This window comes from Leptosomus discolor, chromosome 3 (genome assembly GCF_034619465.1).
Source record: "Leptosomus discolor isolate bLepDis1 chromosome 3, bLepDis1.hap2, whole genome shotgun sequence".
Classification (NCBI taxonomy): Eukaryota; Metazoa; Chordata; class Aves; order Leptosomiformes; family Leptosomidae; genus Leptosomus; species Leptosomus discolor.
In genome coordinates, this window is record NC_141393.1 from 6,239,112 (window position 1) to 6,259,745 (window position 20,634).

Genomic DNA, 20,634 nt, shown 5'->3' on the forward strand with positions numbered 1-20,634 from the left:
ACCTGGTTGAAGATAAGGCTGCACTGTTTAGGCAACACTTGCACTTGGAAAGCTACCTTAGCACAGCACAAAAGAATCGTTTTTAAATTACTTTATATCTGCTATGGAATACAAACATAGCAGCAAGGCTCTGATGAAGTGAGGACTCCTCCATTCAAACCAGTCTCTGTTCTTATAAAATGCTTATAGAATAAGGTTATTATAAAATTTGCATTAAAGACATGGGTTTATATGTTCTTTATAAACACCATCAGAAAGGTTTTTCAAAGCCACAGGGATAAAAGGTGAAATTGCCTTTATTCATTTTAGTATTAAACAGGAAGAGGTAGACTTAATAATATCTAACATGCTAACCTTTTTCTAACCCTATCCCTTCCTGTCCATTATATGCTTTCTGAACTGAGTCCAGGTCTTGTCCTTTAAACATGTCTTTCATATCATGATAGCTTATCTAATATGATGGCTCAAATCAGGCATCTATTCAGTTATACACCCTTATTTTTCCTTCCAAAGGTGTTATGAAATGCCTCAGAAAAGCTTGCGCATGTCAGTTCCTGGAAGAGATGTGATTTCTTGCAAGCAGCAAAATCTAAATACAACCAGCAAGCTCTACCATGCCCCTCCTCTGCATTTTTGTGGAAGCATTTTAAAAACTCCTTGTAAAACAAGTGCACTTCTCAGGTTGTTAGCACAACCTAGCTGCAAATTGAGGAGCAAATTTCTTACCATTAATATTGGGGCTTTGCAGAACTGTAAGTCTTGAGTTCTGAAAGGTCATATCTCAGCAAAAGGTAGGAGAAATTTTATTTCCATGTGAATTTCTTCAGAATAATTCACTAGCAACTATCCAATGAAGAATTCAATTCTCAGTTGTTATGGCAATAGCTTTGCTATAAGAAAAAAACATTTTTTTCATTTTTTGTGTGTTCAGAATCTGCTGCTACTGACTCCATTTTCTGTGCATCCCCTCCAGCACATGGTGGTAGTAGTTCTTCTTCTGGAATAAATTGAGCAGGCCAGCATCTTCTTTGTTGGCTTGCTGCATTGTCCTTGCTCACCTTTCCAATTTGATGGAGATCCTTGACAATTATTTTTTCAGTATCTTCTAGTACTGCTGTCAATAAATTAAATAGGAGAGCAATCCAGGCAAGGCCGAAAAGAATCCAAATGGCCACCAGTGTTCGGTAGTAGGAGAAGTAATTCCTGCCAGGCTGTTTACCTGAAGATAAGGGAAGAGAAAGAAGAAGAAAATTAGCACGGTAAAATTGCTTTGCCTGTGCAAAGTGGCCCCACCTAATGAATTTATCAACGTGGTTTATGTTGAGTACTTTAAGGTGACTTTTTCATTGTGATGGAGTCTCTCACCTCTCCAGCATTAGGTTAAGGCTGGGCAAGTCTCTTGTTGTCGCAATAAACTGCTATATGCTAGCACAAACACACTGGCCTGTAAAAAAACATACACTGGGATTGAGGTGAATTAGCAGCGGAGCAAGGTATTTTTTTCCCCTCATAGCATATTAATCCCAGTTCAACCTCTGCATCTACAGGTAAAAGCAACGATGTGGCAAGTAGTGTAAAACTGTATTGTATTATCTTGAAAATATTCCCAAACTCCCAAAGCACAAAAAGCAGAGCACAGTGGGCCACTATAACCACATGGCTATTACTACCTAGGTTATTGTAATTCTGTGTATTTCCATAAAGTGCGATTATAACCTAATAAATATTTGCTTTAAATTACAGGTACCTTTGATCACAAAAAGAGAGTAGTTGCAATTTCTACTTTACTTTTTAATGGCTTCAGGAGCTTCCTCCATTAACAAATGAGGTGACTGATGAGAGCTCACTGACACATGCCAAGGATACAACTTTCTGTGTTGGAAACCAGTGGACTGAAACACATTTCATGCAGTCCAAACCTCTTAGCATCAGCCAGTATCACACACGCTTTTCTGCATGGATGATTTCATTTGTTTCTTCAGACATCAGCAATCCACCACCGACACACAGAGAGCATTTGCTCCTACTGCACTTAGTCCCACACGTTATCATCATGATACAGCTGATATGGCCCCAGCATCTGCAGGAAATCTTGGTGACATTGCTTATTGAGTGCTATTGGTCACTGTCAAGGGTGACTCCACATAGTAGATAACACAGCATGGACAGGGCCATCACCACAAACCTGGTGGATAATTTCCCATTGTGAAGGTGCCCAGAAGGAGCCAGGATGCTGGCAACTCTCTTCAAGTCCTGCAGTGTTCTGTACTGCATAGATCAATGTGCAGGATTTTTGTACTTCATCATGCAAGAGCTCTGGAAATGGGGCAGGAGTGGGCTGGTTTGTCCTCATGGGTAGATAGCCAACAGCTGTTTCTTTTTCTTCTGCTGGGGTTGAGTTGGCAGAGGTGATGCTACAGAGCATCTCCTTTTGTGCTCTTATCTGAAGTTCATGATGTGAGGTTGACAAAGACACTAGTAATATCTCTGCAATGCTAACTCAAACCTGGACTTTAGCAGGTCATAAATTCAGCCTACAGCCCAAGGGGAGTTTCACCCTAGAAGTATCACCTATGTGTACATGTATTACAATCAGTTAAATCCAGACTGCCATCTTCCTAGGATGTCTGCCTACCCAAACCATGCTTTGTCTCATGCTTGAAGTACAACAGCTACAATTAGTTTTGAATTACTAAAATGCAAATAAACTCCAACTTGTTCTGTTCCACCTGGCCAGCACAAATCCATTTGTCATCTGTAATCAATTCTAAATGCATAATACTCAGAGCAGTCATTGATTCTGCTTGTTTCATTGTGAAGGTGTGAGGCATTAAACTTATCTTCATTTTATCACCCTTATTTAAGGCCAATTGAGATAAATACTGCAGGGAAAAATATTTCAGCTCCAGTTAAGTCATCCTAGTGAAGATGAAATCACAGCACCAAAAGTCCTATCTGTTTGTTATTTTTTAACTGTATTTGTAAAATAATATGGCTGCAGAGGAGGAAAGTGCTATGGAGGTAGTGGTTTTCAGGCTGTGATTTGTGTTGTTATTGTAAAACACACTTAAAATTTAACAAGGGAAGAGAATGCACCAGTTTGATGTTCACTTTTTCTCCTGCATGGCACCAGCCACTCTCCGCCTTCCTGTATTCCATGTTGATGAAGTTTGAGGTGCTCAGTATTACACATAGCAGGATTATCAGTCCTATAGATGGTTAGGAAAGAAATGCCTGTGTCCTATTGCTCTCCATTGCAGTGACAAAAGTTGGCCCCAGCTGGAGAAAACAGTGAGGAAGGAGGCCATTGCTCTGTGATACAGATGCCTCGTGGGTGCCTGAGCTCTGTGTGGTGTTCATGGCAATACTGTTTAACCACTGTTGGAGACTGTCCTGGTTTGGGCTATACCAGAACTAATTCTGTTTTAGTGCTTTAACTTTTCAGTTAAGCCTCCTCTAACTAACGGCACTTTCTGAAACAGCAGCATGTTTTTCCAGACAGTGATTGCTCCCAGCAGTGATAACCCCTGATGTTCATAGTCGGTACCAAGGAATGGGATGCAGAGAGGCCCTTGCTGATCCTTGTTCTTGTAGCGACCAAGGTCACTGCTGAATCTTGTACTGCGTGTTGGGGTGCCGGGAGTGAAAAGGGTCACAAGCACGAAAAAGGTCGCACCTGCAGGGAGGAGCGAACTGGACAGGTGACCCAAACCTGACCCACAGAGTGTTCCATTCCATGGACGTCATATTCAGTGTAAAGCTGAGGGATCACGAGGGTCAATCTCTTCTTCGATGGCCAACATCCGAGGAGGACTCTGTCTGTTCTTCTGTCGTTGATCCCAATCTCTGCACCCCTGAATCCAGTGCCTGAGTCCAGCTCCTGCATCCGGTTCCTGTCTGCTGCCCAGTCCAGCCTGGGACTGTCCCAGTGCCAGCCCTGCAGCGTGGTGATGATGTATCGTCATCAGGGTGGAGGGAGTTGGGTTCAGTATTGGTTTTGGATCTATTTGTATATATTTGTACATATTGTATCTATTTCATTATTTCCTTGTTCTTATCATTATCTTTTCTTTTACTGTTACTGTTACATTAAAGCTGTTTTAGTTTTATTTTCCAAACCATAAAGTCTCTCTCCCTTGTTCTCTCTCCTTTTCCCTTTTGGGAGGGGAGAGGAGTTAACAGAGAGCATCTGTCATTTGTTAGTGGCCGGCCCAGCCTCAAATCGTGACAGATTTATTGGCGCCCAATGTGGGGCAACAACGGGAGCTCCAATAAATTACCTGAATAGCACAAACTCCCTCCTGCTTTTGAAAAAAGCAGATTTTTTTCTTTTGAGATTCTCAAATGGTTGAAAATTAAAACAAAGAGCTCACAAGATGATGGGGTTCTTAAGTTTAATACCACAGGGTTCTGTACTAGAGTTTTGTCTAGAATTAAGTGCTGTGATATTGCCTCATCTGCTGTGTGCGCTGAATTATTGTTTACTTGTTGTTAGCGTTATCTTGTGGATTATCCAGTCTGAGCGCTGGGCAAAAATTACCACTACACTACGGTGCTTATCGCTTCTTTATGCTGGGATAAATTGGCTAGTGAATTTACCCAGGTACACCTTGCGTTACATAGTAGATTCTGTTATTAGTTACACTTTTGGTCACATCTGTGGAAATTATACTGCTCCCTTCTATAACAAGTGGAGTCTATCAGATTATGAGGTTCCTGGATTTGATTATCATTATCAGAATATCATGATTTTATATATCGTCCTTTTACTATCGATTCTCCTGAATGTGTTTCAGGGGGTGTGGTGTTATGTTAAATTTCGGTGTAGGTATAAGTCTTGTTCAGCCACAAGCACTGCTGCTGCTCCAGCTCCCACAAGCACTGCTGCTGCTCCCACAGCAAGTGCTGCCGCTGCCCAAACTCCGACAGCGAGCACTGGCACTACTCCAACTCCGGCGAGCTCCGCAGCTACACCGATAAGTACTAAGGCTCCCACTCAATCTCTAGCAGCACAAGTTGCCCCTGTGTCCAGAAGGAAACATACAAAGAAATCAGATTGCTCAGGGAAGGATGAGGAAGATCCAGGAGAGGGTCCTTCTAAAGCCCCACCAGCAGATGTACAGCAGTCAGAATCGGAAGAGGAGGATAAGGCCCCTGTGACTGGGAAAAAACACCTTAAAAAGTCAGATTGCCCAGTGACAGATAATGACAAGGGTCCTTCTAAAACAAAGCCATCAGAGGGGGAGGAGTCAGAGAGACAGGAAAGCAAACCTTTCTCTAGGAAAGATCGGCGTAATGTAAGAACGGACTTTAGTCGTCATGAAGGAGAGCCTATTACCAGCTGGCTGCTCCGATGCTGGGATAATGAGGCCGACACCATAGAGCTGGATGGTAGAGAAGCGAGGGAATTGGGATCCCTGGCTAAGAATGGAGGCATTGACAAGGCATCATCAGTGTATTCCCATACATTGTCAATGATGGTCTTGGGAGGAGATGCCGAGACTGTGAATGAGGTGGCTAACAAAGTGCAGCAGTATGAGGACAGTCTCTCTGGTCCCATGAAGGCCTGCGTCTCAGCTGTGGCTAAGGAAATATCTAAGCAAATTGAAAGAGCATATGAGAAACTGTCTAAGAAAGAGGATAAATCCTATTCTTCTCCTGAATGGACTCATGTTGAAGCCATTAGGAGAAGATGCTATACTACAAGGCCAGCCTGAAAGGAACAGTACATGTCCCACGGTACCATGTGGTCTTTCCTGCATGAGTACGGAGAGGACATGAGTAAATGGGATGCTAAACCTACTTTTGCCTTGCGGGCTCAAGTACCTAGGTTACAAGGTAGAACAAGCAAAAGAGAAAGTTCTTCTACCAGAGCGATTTCTCCAGTGAATAAAAACCCGTTTGTTGACGAGTACTGTGCTAAAAATTAGAGGAGCCCTGCCTCCAGCCAGGTGGAGGGGATGGACAACCGACTTTATTGGACTGTGTGGATCCAATAGCCTGGCACGTTAGAACCACAGAAATATAAAGTCTTTGTAGATACTGATGCACAATGCATCCTAGTGCCATTGAATCGTAAAGGAACACAAGCTGTTACTATTGCTGGAGTGACAGGAGGATCTCAAGAACTGACGGTTGTGGAGGCTGAAGTGAGCCTAACTGGGGACAAATGGGAGAAGTACCCTATAGTGACTGGTCCTGATGCTCTGTGCATCCTTGGCATAGACTTTTTAAAGAGAGGGTACTTTAAAGACCCAAAAGGTTGTTAGTGGGGTTTTGGTATAGCACCAATAGAGGCTAAAGTACTATCAGCTTCATTCCCTAACCTTTCAGAGGAGTCCACTGCTGTGGGACAGTTGAAGGTGGAAGATCAACAGGTGCCAACTGCTACCAAAACAGTGCATCAACGACAATATTGTACCAGCCAAGACTCACTGATTCCCATTTCTAAGCTGATTTGTGAACTTGAGTGTAAAAAGGTGGTTAACAAGGCTCATTCACCCAAACCAAGACAGAGACAAAGAAACTTTCTCTGGATTATGTGAAAAGGGGAATTTCAGGGGACACTGGTTTCCTGTGCTTTGTAGCAAGAGGGAGCTGTTAGCTGGCTAGGATCACTCAGGGAAATGTGGCCTAATCAACTCATTGCCATTGCATGAATTAACCATCAGCCAGGCTACAAGATCATTACAATCACTAAACTCATGCAAACAAGTAAAGACATCAACTGGATCATCAAAGCACTACCTAGCCCCTTTAGCAGACTCAGAAAAATTAAGGTCAGCAGGGAACATCAGACAGTGTCAGGAAAAGCTCGTGGGCTGCCTCTGCCAAAGTCCTCAGCTTGATATAAAAAATCTTTCAAACACATAGCAAGGCTGCCAGCCAGTATCCAAGGCCTTGCATCTCTGCAAGGCTTGAGATCCTAGGGTTCACTGTGTGGTGGATGTCTGTCCACTGGAAAGGCACATGAGGCTTCCACATTCTCTGTAGGGACAGCATTGGTACTCAAGTACTAGCTGCAGAGCTTCCTTCTCATACACCCACTGCAGAGATGTTCAGGCTGGCAAGATGCTGGCAGGACAGGTTGTTGTAGAGAAATCTTTGATACTCCTTGGAGCCCAGGTGTTTGCTTGCTTCTTCTGTGGACACTGATTTGGCTCCTGGTGATCATTTTGGAGTTCCTCTGGAAGCTTATTCTACGGAGAGTGTATTTTGGTCAGCAGATCCATGGAAGGGTTTCAAGAAGCACTCCAGCACGCTGGAGTGTGTCTTGAACAGTCTGTCTTCAGGGGAAATCCTAAGCTCTGGCTTCTGAAGACAGAAAGCCTCCAGTGATGCATAGGAGACTAAGGAAGGCCACTTTCACAGCTATACATATATTTAAGCCCCACTTCTCATAGAGTTAGTAGATTTCCCCACTTTCTCATGACTGGGATGTCCACCTCTCAGTCTGTGGTATAAAATCTTATATTCTGAAACAAGACCACTGATTTCTTTATTCTACACTTTGAAACCTAAGTCTTAGCTGGCTAAAGCAGGGATACATGCCTTATTTTGCATGACTGTCGCAAACTGTTCCCTTCTGGTATATGCAAATTCCTAAGCTCCTTGAATTCTCTCCCTACACTTCCCTTTCCCTCCCCAAAATACTTGGCTGCTTTGCACCCCAAAGCATCACTTTTCATTATAATTAGACAATTTTGTGCTTTTGTCAGCATATACAACCCAGAGAATTGAGTATTTCCCCCAGAACTGCACAAGGCAAAGACTAGTCAAAGACTCAGACAGAAGATTTGTCTCTGCAGTACTTTGGTGACCTGTGCAGTCAGCTCATGGTAATTACAGTCATAACCCTGGCACTTTGCTGTGTCTCCTCCATGAAATCAACCTTACCTACTACATAATCTCCAAAGCCGATGGTGCTGAGAGTGATAAATGCGAAGTAAATTCCTTCGCTGTAGGACCAGCCCTCCATTATCTGGAAGAAGAGTGACGGCAAGCACAGAAAAACTAGGATCCCAGTTGCCAAGAAGAACAAAAGTGTTAGAAATTTTATCTTCTTCTGAAAAAGAAGGAAACCAATTCAATTATAATCATGATTTGACACACTAGCAGGCCACATATAATGGTGGATATTCAAAATCTGTGGCTATCTAGAAATATCTACTAGGACCACAGGAACTGAAGGATTAGTATTGACTGCTCTTCCTCTAAAACTAGCCTTGCTTTGAAGCAGGGGGAAGCCATGTATTATGGATGCTGTATGTCCACAGTAGCCCTGGGAGATGTAGTCTTTTATCTGATTATATCAATCTCCAATGACCATGAGTATAGGAGGAATTCCTATCCAATGACTTTAACTGGAGTCAGACTATTTCCACTTTTCACCAGACAGTTTCACTCATGGTTTATATGTATTCAGGTGTGGCACCTGAAGAACATTCAAATTTGCCTGGGAAAACGGACTTTTAAAAAAATATTTACAACATTTCTGACAGTACTATCTCCAAGAGTCTTGGTTGTTGACCTTATTTCTCATTGCATCAGTGCCACAACTTGGCTCCTACCCAGTGGATACCTTACTACAAGAAGACTTTTAACAAATGAGCTTCTAACGAAGAAGTGCCTGGACAGTGACTTTTGAACCATCGTAATTCCCAGCAGTCACAAAGAAGCCTTGACTGCAGAATAAGACTTTCTATACATTAAGGTTTATCAGCCAGACACAAATATAGTATATGTATAGAATTTTATAAGTCCAGATTGCCTGGAAAGTAATGGCAACTATTGGATAATTTTCATGCCTTGATGCATTGCACACATGCTTGAGTCTATATCTGACCAAGCCCTATGTTTTGTTTCAGTTTGCCAGACATGGGGAGAAATTTAGCAAGGCTTGTCTGTAGCATTCATACATTGTCCTGAAAGAGAATTGCAGTAGGAGGCACAGAAAAGCTATTCTCACTTCCTCAGTAGTGGTGAGAGAAGGGGAGGAGATGCAAATAACTTGGGCCATAACCAGGCGAGACACATCTTGTCTCTAGCCCTTTATAGATGCCTCCTCAGCTTTCAGCAACTGGGCTCAAATGGACAATTTCAGACTGATGTTTCCTTTCTGTCAAAGTCAAGGGAGGAGAGGTGTGGGAGCGTAGCTCGCTGAAAACAGGCATGGAATGCTAGAGGGCCTGCACAAGGAAAACTCTGTTGAACAGTTTGTCTAAACTAACATAGTAGGCCTCAAGGACACTTCGACCTTGAGGGTCAGAATAGAAGAATTAGAAGCTAACATCCATATGAGGCAGAACGCATTAGTATTAATAGTAAAGTGATAGGTAGAAGCAGATGACTGATGTATGTGTAGCACAACTGGAGTTTATGAAAAACTGCAAGTCATGATGACTTTGGAAAATTACGCTATATAAGAAAGTGCATCTGCACAATAAAATGAGTTTCCTGATATAACTCATATTGAGTCTTTTGTGGATTCTCCAAACTCCCGTCTCCGCAAGTGGCGCCCGAACAGGGACCCGAAGAATGAGCAGGACTCACGTTCAGGGAAATTAAGGAAAAAGCTCGCCTCTTCAGCAGAGTTGGAGCTCAGCGGAGAAAAGGAGATAAGAAAACAGGCGGTCCATCAGGGAAAGCCGGAGAAAAAGAAAGCAGGCAGCCCGTCAGGGAAAGCTGGAGAAAAAGAAACTCGACACCGCGGTAAGATAATGGAAAAAGAAGTAACTTTATCACTATTGAAAAGCTTTCTGGGAAAGCTGGGTGTGAATATTGGAAAAAAAGACTTTAATATCGCTTTATACTTGGGGATATGTAAAAGGACATTTCTCGGACTCAAGCACATTGTTTGATGTGTCCGAGTGGCGTAGATGTGGGGACTCGTTATGGGATGCAGTTATTGATAAGGACCGAACGGCAGAAAGGCTGGGGGCGCCGTGGCGGGAAGTAACTAACTGTTTGAAAAAGTATAAAATGGAACTATCGGTGGTGGCTGCCGCCATGAAACGACTTAATGCGGTCGACAGTTCGTTGGTATTTACGAAACCCCAGATGTCTCCTGGGTCTCAGGTCTTCCCGCCTGCGCCGCCGTTTTTCCCCCCGCGATGGGCAGTGCCCTGCAGTGGGGCCGAGCGCACCGCCGGAGGAAAAGCAGTGACTCACGTAGTTACCAGGCAGGAGGAGAGAAAAGGAAGGTGCGCGCCTCGTCGTGAAACGACTACGGAATCTCACCCTGATCAGACACAGACCGCGAGTTCGGGGGCTAGAGGGGCCTCCGCGGGGACGGCACCCTCGGAGGAGGAGGTGCGCCATCATGGCGCCGACCCGATTGCAGTAACAAGGGACTCGGCGGAGAACGCAGAAAAACCACAGAGGGCGTGGGCAAAGAAAAGGGACAAGTACGTGAACCAGTAGAATCCCGCCTTTATCCCAACGTCACAATGACCCGCCTACAGAAAGACTCTCTTTCTCCAGGGATCACGTCAAAACAAAAGCAGAAAGAGGAACTGTTTGATGAAGTCCTACAGCAACTCATAAACAAACTATCGGAACTCAATACTGCAGCGGACAGCAACAAGAAGAATCCAGAAAACACTGCAACTCACAATCCTTTTGCTGTACCATCATCACTACCAGTGCCTTTGTCGCAAATGCCTGTGCCAACTACTTCATTTTCAAATACACTATTAAATGAACAAGAAGCAGGATGAAGATGGAAAGGAGTGATTCGTGATGCCCTAATTGAAGGAAATTTTCTTCGTTCTGCCTTTCCTATCGTTACAGATCAGGCAGGAGGTAGAAAATGGGAACCATTTGATTGGAAAATCCTTGAAAAAGCACGTTTAGCAGTATCACAATATGGGTTTCAATCTAGTTATACTCAGCAATTATTACAATCTATTTTTACAGCAGATGTTTTATTACCACTTGATTCACAACAGATTGCTAACATTCTTTTGTCCCCTTCTCAGCAGCTTATGTTCTCCAAGGCCTGGCAACAACTCTGTGACCAGGAGGCTGCATGACCAAGGCAGCAAGGGGATCCATTGTACGGGGTACAAGCACAGATGCTAACAGGCCAAGGTCCTTTTGCGAGCGTGGCTTTACAACAAGGTTTTATAGGAGAGGTATTACAATTGTCACAGCAGTTAGCTTACCAAGCAATAATTTCAATCAGGGAACCAGGAAAGGTATATTCCTTTGCCAATATTAAGCAGGGTCCACAAGAAAGTTTTCCTTCTTTTATTGATCATTTATATCAGGTTATTAGAAGTCATCCAGATTTGGATGAGGGAATGAAGGAAAAGGTTTTTAAAATGTTTGCCTTTGAGAATGCTAATGATACAACAAAAAAAGCTTTAAGTACCCTACCCAGAGATGCACAAGTAGCTGATATGCTTGAAGTTATAGAACGCACCAATGGTACCGCGTTCTTACTTGCTGCTGCTGTATACAGTGCTGTTCAACCCCTCATAGATAGAAAGGAGGGAGGCAAGCAATAGAGATGTTTCAATTACGGGACAATGGGTGACTTTATAAGCCAAGGTAAACTCATTTCAGTCCCTCTGTAAATCAAACTTCCGCAGGTACACGGCGTACCAAATTCTAATCGCGCTGTAGGTTTGTGCTTGCCAGGCAAGTTTAAAAAGTGCTTAATTTTTCAGTCATTACAATAGGGTCAAAGCAGGTCCTTGTTTTAAAACTATTTTTTAAACTGTCTTATGATCTGTATGTGTCTGGTCAAAAAGAAAGCTTCATAATGTTATTTTTATTCAGGATGTTAGCTGCCTGTAAAATATGAGACATTTTATCTAAAGCAGGCAAAGAAATTCAGGATTCATTTACAGGTTGCCTATAAAGTGGTGTAATTTGAAAAGCAGTATTCATTATGAAAGAGCTCTCAAGTTCCTTGTAAAGATAATCTAAAAAAAAAAAAAAAAAAAAAAAAAAGGCAAGCAAATAGAGAAATTAGCTTGCTGGTCAGAAAAGCAGTCGAATGTGACTATGCAAATACTAGAACAGATGCTATTAGATCAAAATAGCTTAAGAGATGCGGTCTTGCAGATCCATGCAGCTATTCATTTCTTGCTTCTAGCACAAGATCACGGGTGTGAAGATGTCCAAGGGATGTGTTGCTTCAACCTGAGCGATCATGGAGAATCGATTCATCAGCAGTTGCGGTGGCTGAGGGAGCACAGCCAAAAGATTCAGAAGGATACGAATTTGTTCGACTCATGGCTGCAAACATCTTTGGAAATCTCTCCCCTTGGTTATTAGGCTTAATCAAAGAAGGCATACAATGGCTTATTATAATTATAATGCTATTGCTAGGGTTAGGCTTTGTATGGAATTTGCTGCAGAAAGGCATATCGAGTCTTGTTCGCAGAGTTTTATTTGTGCAAAAGGAAAAAGGGGGAATTGTGGGAGCTCGCTGAAAACAGGCATGGAATGCTAGAGGGCCTGCACAGGGAAAACTGTTGAACAGTTTGTCTAAACTAACATAGTAGGCCTCAAGGACACTTCAACCTTGAGGGTCAGAATAGAAGAATTAGAAGCTAACATCCGTATGAGGCGGAACACATTAGTATTAATAGTAAAGTGATAGGTAGAAGCAGATGACTGATGTATGTGTAGCACAACTGGAGTTTATGAAAAACTGCAAGTCATGATGACTTTGGAAAATTATGCTATATAAGAAAGTGCATCTGCACACTAAAATGAGTTTCCTGATATAACTCATATTGAGTCTTTTGTGGATTCTCCAAACTCCCGTCTCCGCAGAGAGGGATTAAAGGACTGCATAATGAATAAAGAGGGGTGACACACTAGGCATTGAGTCAATGTCCACTGAAACCTCTACAGCTCACCTGCTTTTTACAGCTTTTTGCAGCTCACCTGCTTTTTGCTGCCTCAAGATGAGATGCTTAATAAACTCTCTCTTCACTGGTTATAAAGGCAGACAGGTAATTCCCTAGACTGTTAGCTCCTGAGACAAGTGTCCAGAGAAGTGGGATGAGGCGCCCACTCTCTCCATTGATTGCTGAGGAGGGCTGGATGTCTGCCATTTAGATGGGTAGACAAAATGAATCCCTTTCTGAATAGCTCCTCTATGGTTGCCTTGTCTGTTTAGTTCTGCAAGTGAAGAATATTTCTTTCCCTCTCCTATCCCAACATCTAACAGCATGAGATTAAATATAATAGAGGACAATGTCAGCATATATCTACAGAGAAAAAACCCTAGAAACGGGCATATAACTGTGCCCGAGCAAGTAAAATCAATTACCTTTCTCATTCCTTTCTCATACAGGAATTTCCCCAGCTTTTTACACAGCAGTGAGAGCATCTTACCGACACGGTGCAGAAAAACAATATTCAGAGGGATTCCAAACAGAGCAAAAAAGACACAGAAGATCTGGCCCCCAGCAGTTTTAGGACGTAGCGTGCCATAGCCTATGAAAAAAGATGGGTTAGAGGAGATAGTCCATGGTCACATTCACACCTACCCCCAACCTGGACTGCCTTTGACCCCAAAAGATGTCACTAGCACTTCTCAGTCCATTTGAACTCTTTTTCCTCTGAAAAAGGCAGTAAACAGACGAAGTGATTCATGCTCTATGTTTTGGGGATGCAAAGAGCACTGTGTACTCCCAACCCAGACGCAGTGGGAATGAAAGCACAATCTAAAAGCAGTTATGGGAATAACAGTCTGTCCTGTGACAAATACATGGAAAGATAGAAAACAGAAGCCTGGGGACCTGGAAGACATCAAGGCTGGAGTCCCAGGCTCTTTGCCATGTCAGAATCACATACAGCCATTTCTAGCTTCTTGTCGATCTGCCTGTGTGTTAGTGACCTCCCTGGCTAAATGCCCATAAGTGTGCATGTCCAGATACCGGCTGCAGTGCAGTGTCCATTAGAATAGACATCCTAATTAGTCCAGACCTTAGTGGTGGCTGATTTATCCACGCTAGAGAGATATTTGTCTTAAAGTCCAAAGAGGATTTAACGAAGCAGTGGACAATGGCTGCAGAACTCCAAACATGGTCTTTAATGGACTAGAGACTTTGTTGCTCTCAGACCCCATGACGTACATCCCTGAGTGCAACAGTCTCATACTTTGTGTATATGTTCTTAATTTACCGGTGACCCTGAGAAAAGGCACTTTCCTGAGCACAGTCCATCTCAAGGCATCCTTTACTTGGAAAATGCAACGTTTTCTTCGGGGAAAAAGACAAATAAAACAACTGTGTGATTTGTTGGCTACTAGGCCCCAAATGCTTGAGCTGTCTTGTACTCCCTGTTGCAGATATTCTATTTTCATGACAATACTCGGTGAAGTTTTGAAGTACCTGATTTACCTTCACAACAGACCTCTGCAGCGAAGGTGCAGAGAAACAGGCAAAGCTTCACTTTTCCTGAGTCAGCCTGTGTGCCTGTGCTGGTTTTGGCTGCGATAGAGTTAATTTTCTTCATGGCAGCAAGTACGGGGCTATGTTCTGGATTTGTGCTGGAAACAGTGTTGATAACACAGAGGTGCTTTCGTTATTGCTGAGCAGTGCTTGCACAGACTCAAGGCCTTTTCTGCTCCTCACACCACCCCACCAGCGAGTGGGCTAGGGGTGCACAAGAAGCTGCAGTGGGACACAGCTGGGGCAGCTGACCCCACCTGACCAAAGGGATATACCATACCGTATGGCGCCATGTTTAACATGTAAAGCTGGGGGAAGAAGAAGGAAGGGGGTGACATTCAGAGTTATGGTGTTCTGTCTTCCCAAGTAACTATTACACGTGATGGAGCCCCGGTCTCCTGGAGAAGGCTGAACACCTGCCTGCCAATGGGAAGTAGTGAATGAATTCCTTGTTTTGTTTGCTTGCGTGTGTGGCTTTTGCTTTACTTATTAAACTGTCTTTATGTCAACCCACACTTTTTCTCATTTTTACTCTTCTGATTCTCTCCCCCATCCCACTGACAGGGGGGACTGAGCAAGCAACTGGGTGGTGTTTAGTTGCTGTCTCAGGTTAAGCCACGACACTGCCTCACTAGGGAAACAAACTTGACAGGAAGCGATGGATTTGTTTGGCAGAGAAATGCTGTGGTGAAAAAATACAGTAATACAGGTGGTGGCAAGGAGTGGATTGGCTAGTAGCAGGGTGCTGGCAAACTAGAGAACCTTTATCGATATGTGAATGTTGTTGTAACCTTGGAACATTTGTCATTGATGCGATGGGTCAGAAGCCTTTCTTCTGCAGCAGGAGGTCTCCACATGGGATCATGCAACACCTACACACCTGCCATGGTGCTAGGACACCACTGGGGCCATTGTGACATGTCACACCCACGGATCAGTGGAGCAGCTATGCCTAGGGTGTAGTGGGAGTAAGGCCTCAGCTTCATTCGGCAAAACATAGATTTGACTTTCACTGCATGAGTGTGAAGCAGGAGACAAGAACATGGATTTTATACTTAAATTTGGCAGTCCTGCACTTTTTGGGAGGCATATTTGAGAGAAAGGGAGAGGCAGGCAGGGCCAGGCAGCCCCTGAAAAGATCAGAACAACTTGAAGCAGCAGTGTAAAGGTCTCAGCATTTGCTCTGCCCCCTTCCCATTTTTTTTTTCTCCTAGAGTATTACTAATTCGGTATGTGCACTAACAGCCCACCACAGGTTATTGAGATAGTGTCCATGCCCCAGCAGAGTTCACCTCTTTCCTACCATTCTTTTATGCTTCTCAGCACTCTCATATTTAAAGTCTATTTGATGCTAGAATAAACACCAGCAAAATTTATCCCCCACCCACAACTGGCAGCAAAGCAAACATTTTAACAGATGGCTTGAAAAGAAGAGACAAGTGGGAAATAATATGAAAGGCCACTGGTATTTCACAAGCCAAAATAATGCACAAAGAGCTGTGCAGTGATGAGGTCTCAGGACCAAGTCTGTTGCTGCTTACCAGCTCATGAAGGGCTGGAGTTTTTATCCCTGAAAGTATTATCTGTTCAAGTCCTAATAATCAGCCATAATAAGCATCACACACACACAAACACACATACATGGAAAGAATTAGACGTACCTATAGTGGAGACAACTGTGCCTGCAAAGAAGAAGGAGTTACTGAAATCCCAGTTGCTGTCTTCAATCTGTGATTCATTTCCAACAGGGTATACTCCATTCTGAATGGCTTCAGTCAGGTTCTGGGAGGGAAAGCAGTTTGGTATCAACCTGTCTGCTTTTCTCAAGTACTTACTGCAAGAACACTACAGATTTAGCTAACTCCTGCTCCTTTCCTGTGAATACCACTGACCAGTCCTCAGCAATACTCTGACACTATTCACACCTTTACCTCCAAGGCTGGGTAGCAGCCAGTCAGTGTTTTTTGAGTCTTAGTCTTTTGCACTGTTTATGCTGACTGCTCTAGTGGGTGTTAGAACTTGTTTCTTTTAGCATGATCGAGGACCTCAATTCTTTTAGGCTAAGTATTTTGGAAAAAATGATCCTACAGATGACAGAGTAAGACAGCCCACTGGCTTAAGTGATGGGGTGGCTGGTTGCTGGTTTTGAGTTTGCGCTTGAGAGGGCCGTGGTGAATCCAAGATCTAATCACCCACCTGTATGCAGGTGCACTAAGCAGTGACTGTGATCCTTCCCAGGAGGGCATCAGTGAGTTATAGCAGGGTACACATGACATACACAGACAATTTCATTTTAAGGCTGTATTCTGATTAGCGTCACAGAGTTAAATTCAAAGAAAGTCCATTAATATGCAAAGCGTTACTCTTGCTGCCACCACAATCAGAATTCAGCCTGACATGCATGCTCTTCTCCAAACTGCATGCATGAATACACATGCACATATTTACAATGAGATAGCCAAGCCCCTTTGAGATGAGGTTAGATGAACAGCAGTCAGAGATGGTTTGGGTTGAGTTGAGACTGCCCTGCCATAGGGGGCTTGACTAGATATTTCTCCCAAGTGCCTCCCTCCCTACCATAGAACCATAGAATCATTTTGGTTGGAAAGGACCTTAACATCATCAAGTCCAACCATTAAGCTAACACACATAAACCCACCACTAAACCATGTCCCTAAGCACCACATCTATACGTCTTTTGAACACCTCCAGGGATGGTGACTCCACCACCTCCCTGGGCAGCCTGTTCCAATGCCTGACAACCCTTTCAGTAAAGAAATTTTTCATAATATCCAATCTAAATCTCCCCTGGAGCAATTGGAGGCCATTGCCTCTTGTCCTGTCATTAGTTACTTGGGAGAAAAGACGAACACCAGCCTCACTACAACTTCCTTTTAGGCAGCTGTAGAGAGCGATAAGGTCTCCTCTCAGCCTCCTCTTCACTAGGCTAAACAATCCCAGTTTCCTCAGGCGCTCCTCATAAGATATGTTTTCCAGATCCTTCACCAGCTTCGTTGTCCTTCTCTGGACATTTTCAGACTCTTCTCTTCTTCCTTGGTTTTAATCCTCAGTGCTGTTATTTTCTTTAAAATTAAAAAAAAAAAAAAATAAAAAAGAACCAACAGTAACCAGCTGTCCCTGCCTTTATCAGAGAACATCGGACCAGACATCAGGAAGGAAGGCTGGTTTGAACAGAAACAGCCTAGATGATAGAATCCAGGGCTGAGCCCTGCCAGAGGCAAGACACAAGCTGGAATAAATGGCACCAGAAAAGATTTTTCCCCCGCCGCTTCCTCCTTCACTATCTTTTTTGCTGGTGTCCCAGAAAATCAAGGCTAACAGAAATCATTCCACAGCCCTTGCATAAAGATTTCACTGTCTTGAAAAGTTCCTCTTTTTTTTCTCCTCCTCTACCCACAAAAAAACAATCCAAGGTGAAGAAGGTGCATGCATATGTGAACTGGAGGCCGGAGCATTGGTTGTATTATTAGAAATACCAGTTCTTCCCCTCCTTTCTCTATCGTTTAACTGGCCCATTAAGAGCCTCATTAGTTTGCCATGCAGAAATGCTTACAGCAAGGCTATTTGCACTCCCCATTTTCTTCTGCATTGTAGCAGATAGAGCTAGGAAACACCAAAGTTGAAGAGATAACTGTACTCATTCTCAGATTCTTGTGCTGTGACAACAAACTCCTTTGCCTTGGCCGGGCTACCCGTTTTACTTCTGCAGCATCCTCAAAAATTAAACCCTGACTATGGTACCCTCCTTGTAGTGATCTGGGTTCCTTTTTTTTTCATTTCAGTCCTTGTTCTATTGTTCCTTTGTGCTATCTGTTACACTGTTGTAAGTGGCAACCATCCCCATTCATTTCAGACAGCCTCATTTTCCTGCCATGCCACCCCTTATAGATGAGCACAGCCCCACTAAAAGCCAAATCAACAGGAGGCAAGACCCCAAAGAATCAGGACATTGCAGGATGGGGACTGTTAATAGCTAACACACAGGTTTTGACAAGCTACACAAGCTGTATACACTACTATCAGTGTGACCTGCCTGCTTAGACCAGAGGGTGGGCTTGGGGTTTGCTAAAATCAGTAGGAATGCAGTGAAAGTTATTGGTGTAGAAAGGCTGAGTAGGAAACAACATCTGATGGGGAAATAGGAGAGAGAAAGGGCTTCCGCAGGGCTGGCACTTACCTTCATAAACTGCTCCATCTCTGCCACTGTGAGGCGGGTAAAGTTCTGCAGAAAAGCCTCCTTCATCTGGGCAGCTGCTATTTTCTCCTGCTGCTCAGCAGTCCTCTCCAGCGCCTGGAACACGGCTGCACCCACTAGCAAGTAGATGAAGTAGCCAGCCACCAGCAAACCCGTCTGCAGCTTGCCACTGCACATGGCCTTCAGTGGGATACAGCAAGGGACGGGGAGTGAAAGGTGGCAATTGGTAAATTGCTTGTGCTCCTGGGAAGCCTCCCCCAGGCAGGAAGAGCCCTCCCAGCTCTGATTTCCTCTGGGACCCTGCGCTGACAGGGACAACAAGCTGCCAAATACATTCACAGGGAAGTTAGGAAAAAAACTCCACAAAACAAACCCAACCCCCCCCAAAAAACTTTCCATGCTCTGGGCTGCATGCTGTTTAGGGATTTCCTCTTGTCTGTGAAACTCTGCCTTGCTGAGTTCTCAGGAAAAGTGGGTCAGGATGTGAGGAGCTGGCAGGTGGCCATTGCCTGGTCAAGAGGCTCTGGGGACAGGTGAGGAGAGCCTGCAAAGGGCCCACAGGGGAGCTTGCTTGGAAAAACATTCTTTTCCCTCCTCTGCCTCCTGCTAACTCCTAGAAATGGACTCCAGGGCAAGCCCAAATGACCCCAGAAGCCCCTTCTGGCCCTGTGTTCAGGGGCAGCTTTAGGGAAATGCAGCTGGGCTGCTCTCCTGGGCTTCACTTTTCCGCTTGCAGCAGAGAGTAGGGTCATGCAGCTCTGCATGGCCACAACAGCTTGCAGCAAAACCTTGGTCATAGAGGCAAATGGCTGCAGGCTGCATATGTACCAGGCCTGGACAAGTTGTTCTGCCAACATTTCCTATGCAGTATCCAAGAGAGGACATTACAGTGTCGCTGGGTGCACAATTGGATGGATAAAAAATGGATATGCCACCACATTCATAGAATCATAAAAAACTTTTAGGTTGAAAAAACCCGTTACGATCATTGAGTCCAACTGTTAACCCAGCACTGCCAAGTCCACCACTAAACCATGTCACTAAGCACCACGTCTACACGTCTTTTAAATACCTCCAGGGATGATGACCTGGCACATGGCCTTGTTGAACATCATACAGTCGGCCTTGGCTCATTGAGCCAGTCTGTCCAGATCCCTCTGTAAAGCCTTTCTACCCTCAAGCACACCAACTGTTCTGCCCAACTCAATGTCATCTGCAAACTTACTGAGCGTGCACTCGACCCTCTTGTCCAGATCACTGCTAAAAATATTAAAGATATTCAGAGGTCAAAGGTTAATGGGTTGTACTTTGCCTTGTGTAGTGTAGCACTGCAGGAGTCTTCCCTGAGGTCTGTCCTGTTAAACATCTTTATATGTCACCTGGAGGAGGTGACAGAATGCACTCTCATCAAGTTTGCAAGTAACAGGAAATTGAGAGGACCAGGGTATGTGCTTGTAGGCAGGGCTGTCACCTACTAAGGCTGGAGGAATGGGCCAACAGGGACTTTATAAAATTTGACAATGCAAAGTCATGCCCCTGGGACAGTGGAACGCCTTGCAAAGGTACAGGCTGAGGACTGCCTCACTGGTGGATCAATTCTGGGAAAAAGAACCTGAGGGTCCGAGAGGTTGCACAGTTTCCATCCTTGGAGATTTTCTAACACCCAGCTGGATAAAACCATGAGCAATCTGTTCTGACCTCAGAGCTGATGTTGCTTTGAGCAGAAGGTTGGACTAGAAACCTCCTGAGTTTTCCTGTGATGTCATGAAAGACTTCATTATAGAGAAGTCCTTTTGGAATCAGTACACAGATGCTTTGTTTGCTGAGGCCCAGAGATCCAGTCTAGGCAAAATCCCCATGAATGTCAGAGGCATGTCAGCCTTTACAACCTTTAGGATTAAACCTGTAGGTTTTGAGGTTCTTTCTACAGTTTTAGGGCATACCAAGAGGTTGGCACAGTGTTGTCATCTGACATGATATACTGGGCCTGACTAGGACAGA

The 20,634-nt window shown here is 44.0% G+C and overlaps 1 protein-coding gene across 1 annotated transcript; it reads right to left on the minus strand.

Annotated features, from left to right (window-relative positions):
- Positions 1-890: 890 nt before the first annotated feature.
- LOC104340002 (potassium channel, subfamily K, member 16) lies at positions 891-18,810 on the minus strand. Its single transcript, XM_086463396.1, has 5 exons — positions 18,616-18,810; positions 16,079-16,199; positions 13,292-13,458; positions 7,897-8,065; positions 891-1,219 (listed from the first exon to the last, which is right to left on the minus strand). Exons 1-5 carry the CDS (start codon positions 18,808-18,810, stop codon positions 891-893), a joined length of 981 nt encoding a protein of 326 aa, XP_086319522.1.
- Between the last annotated feature and the right edge of the window lie 1,824 nt (positions 18,811-20,634).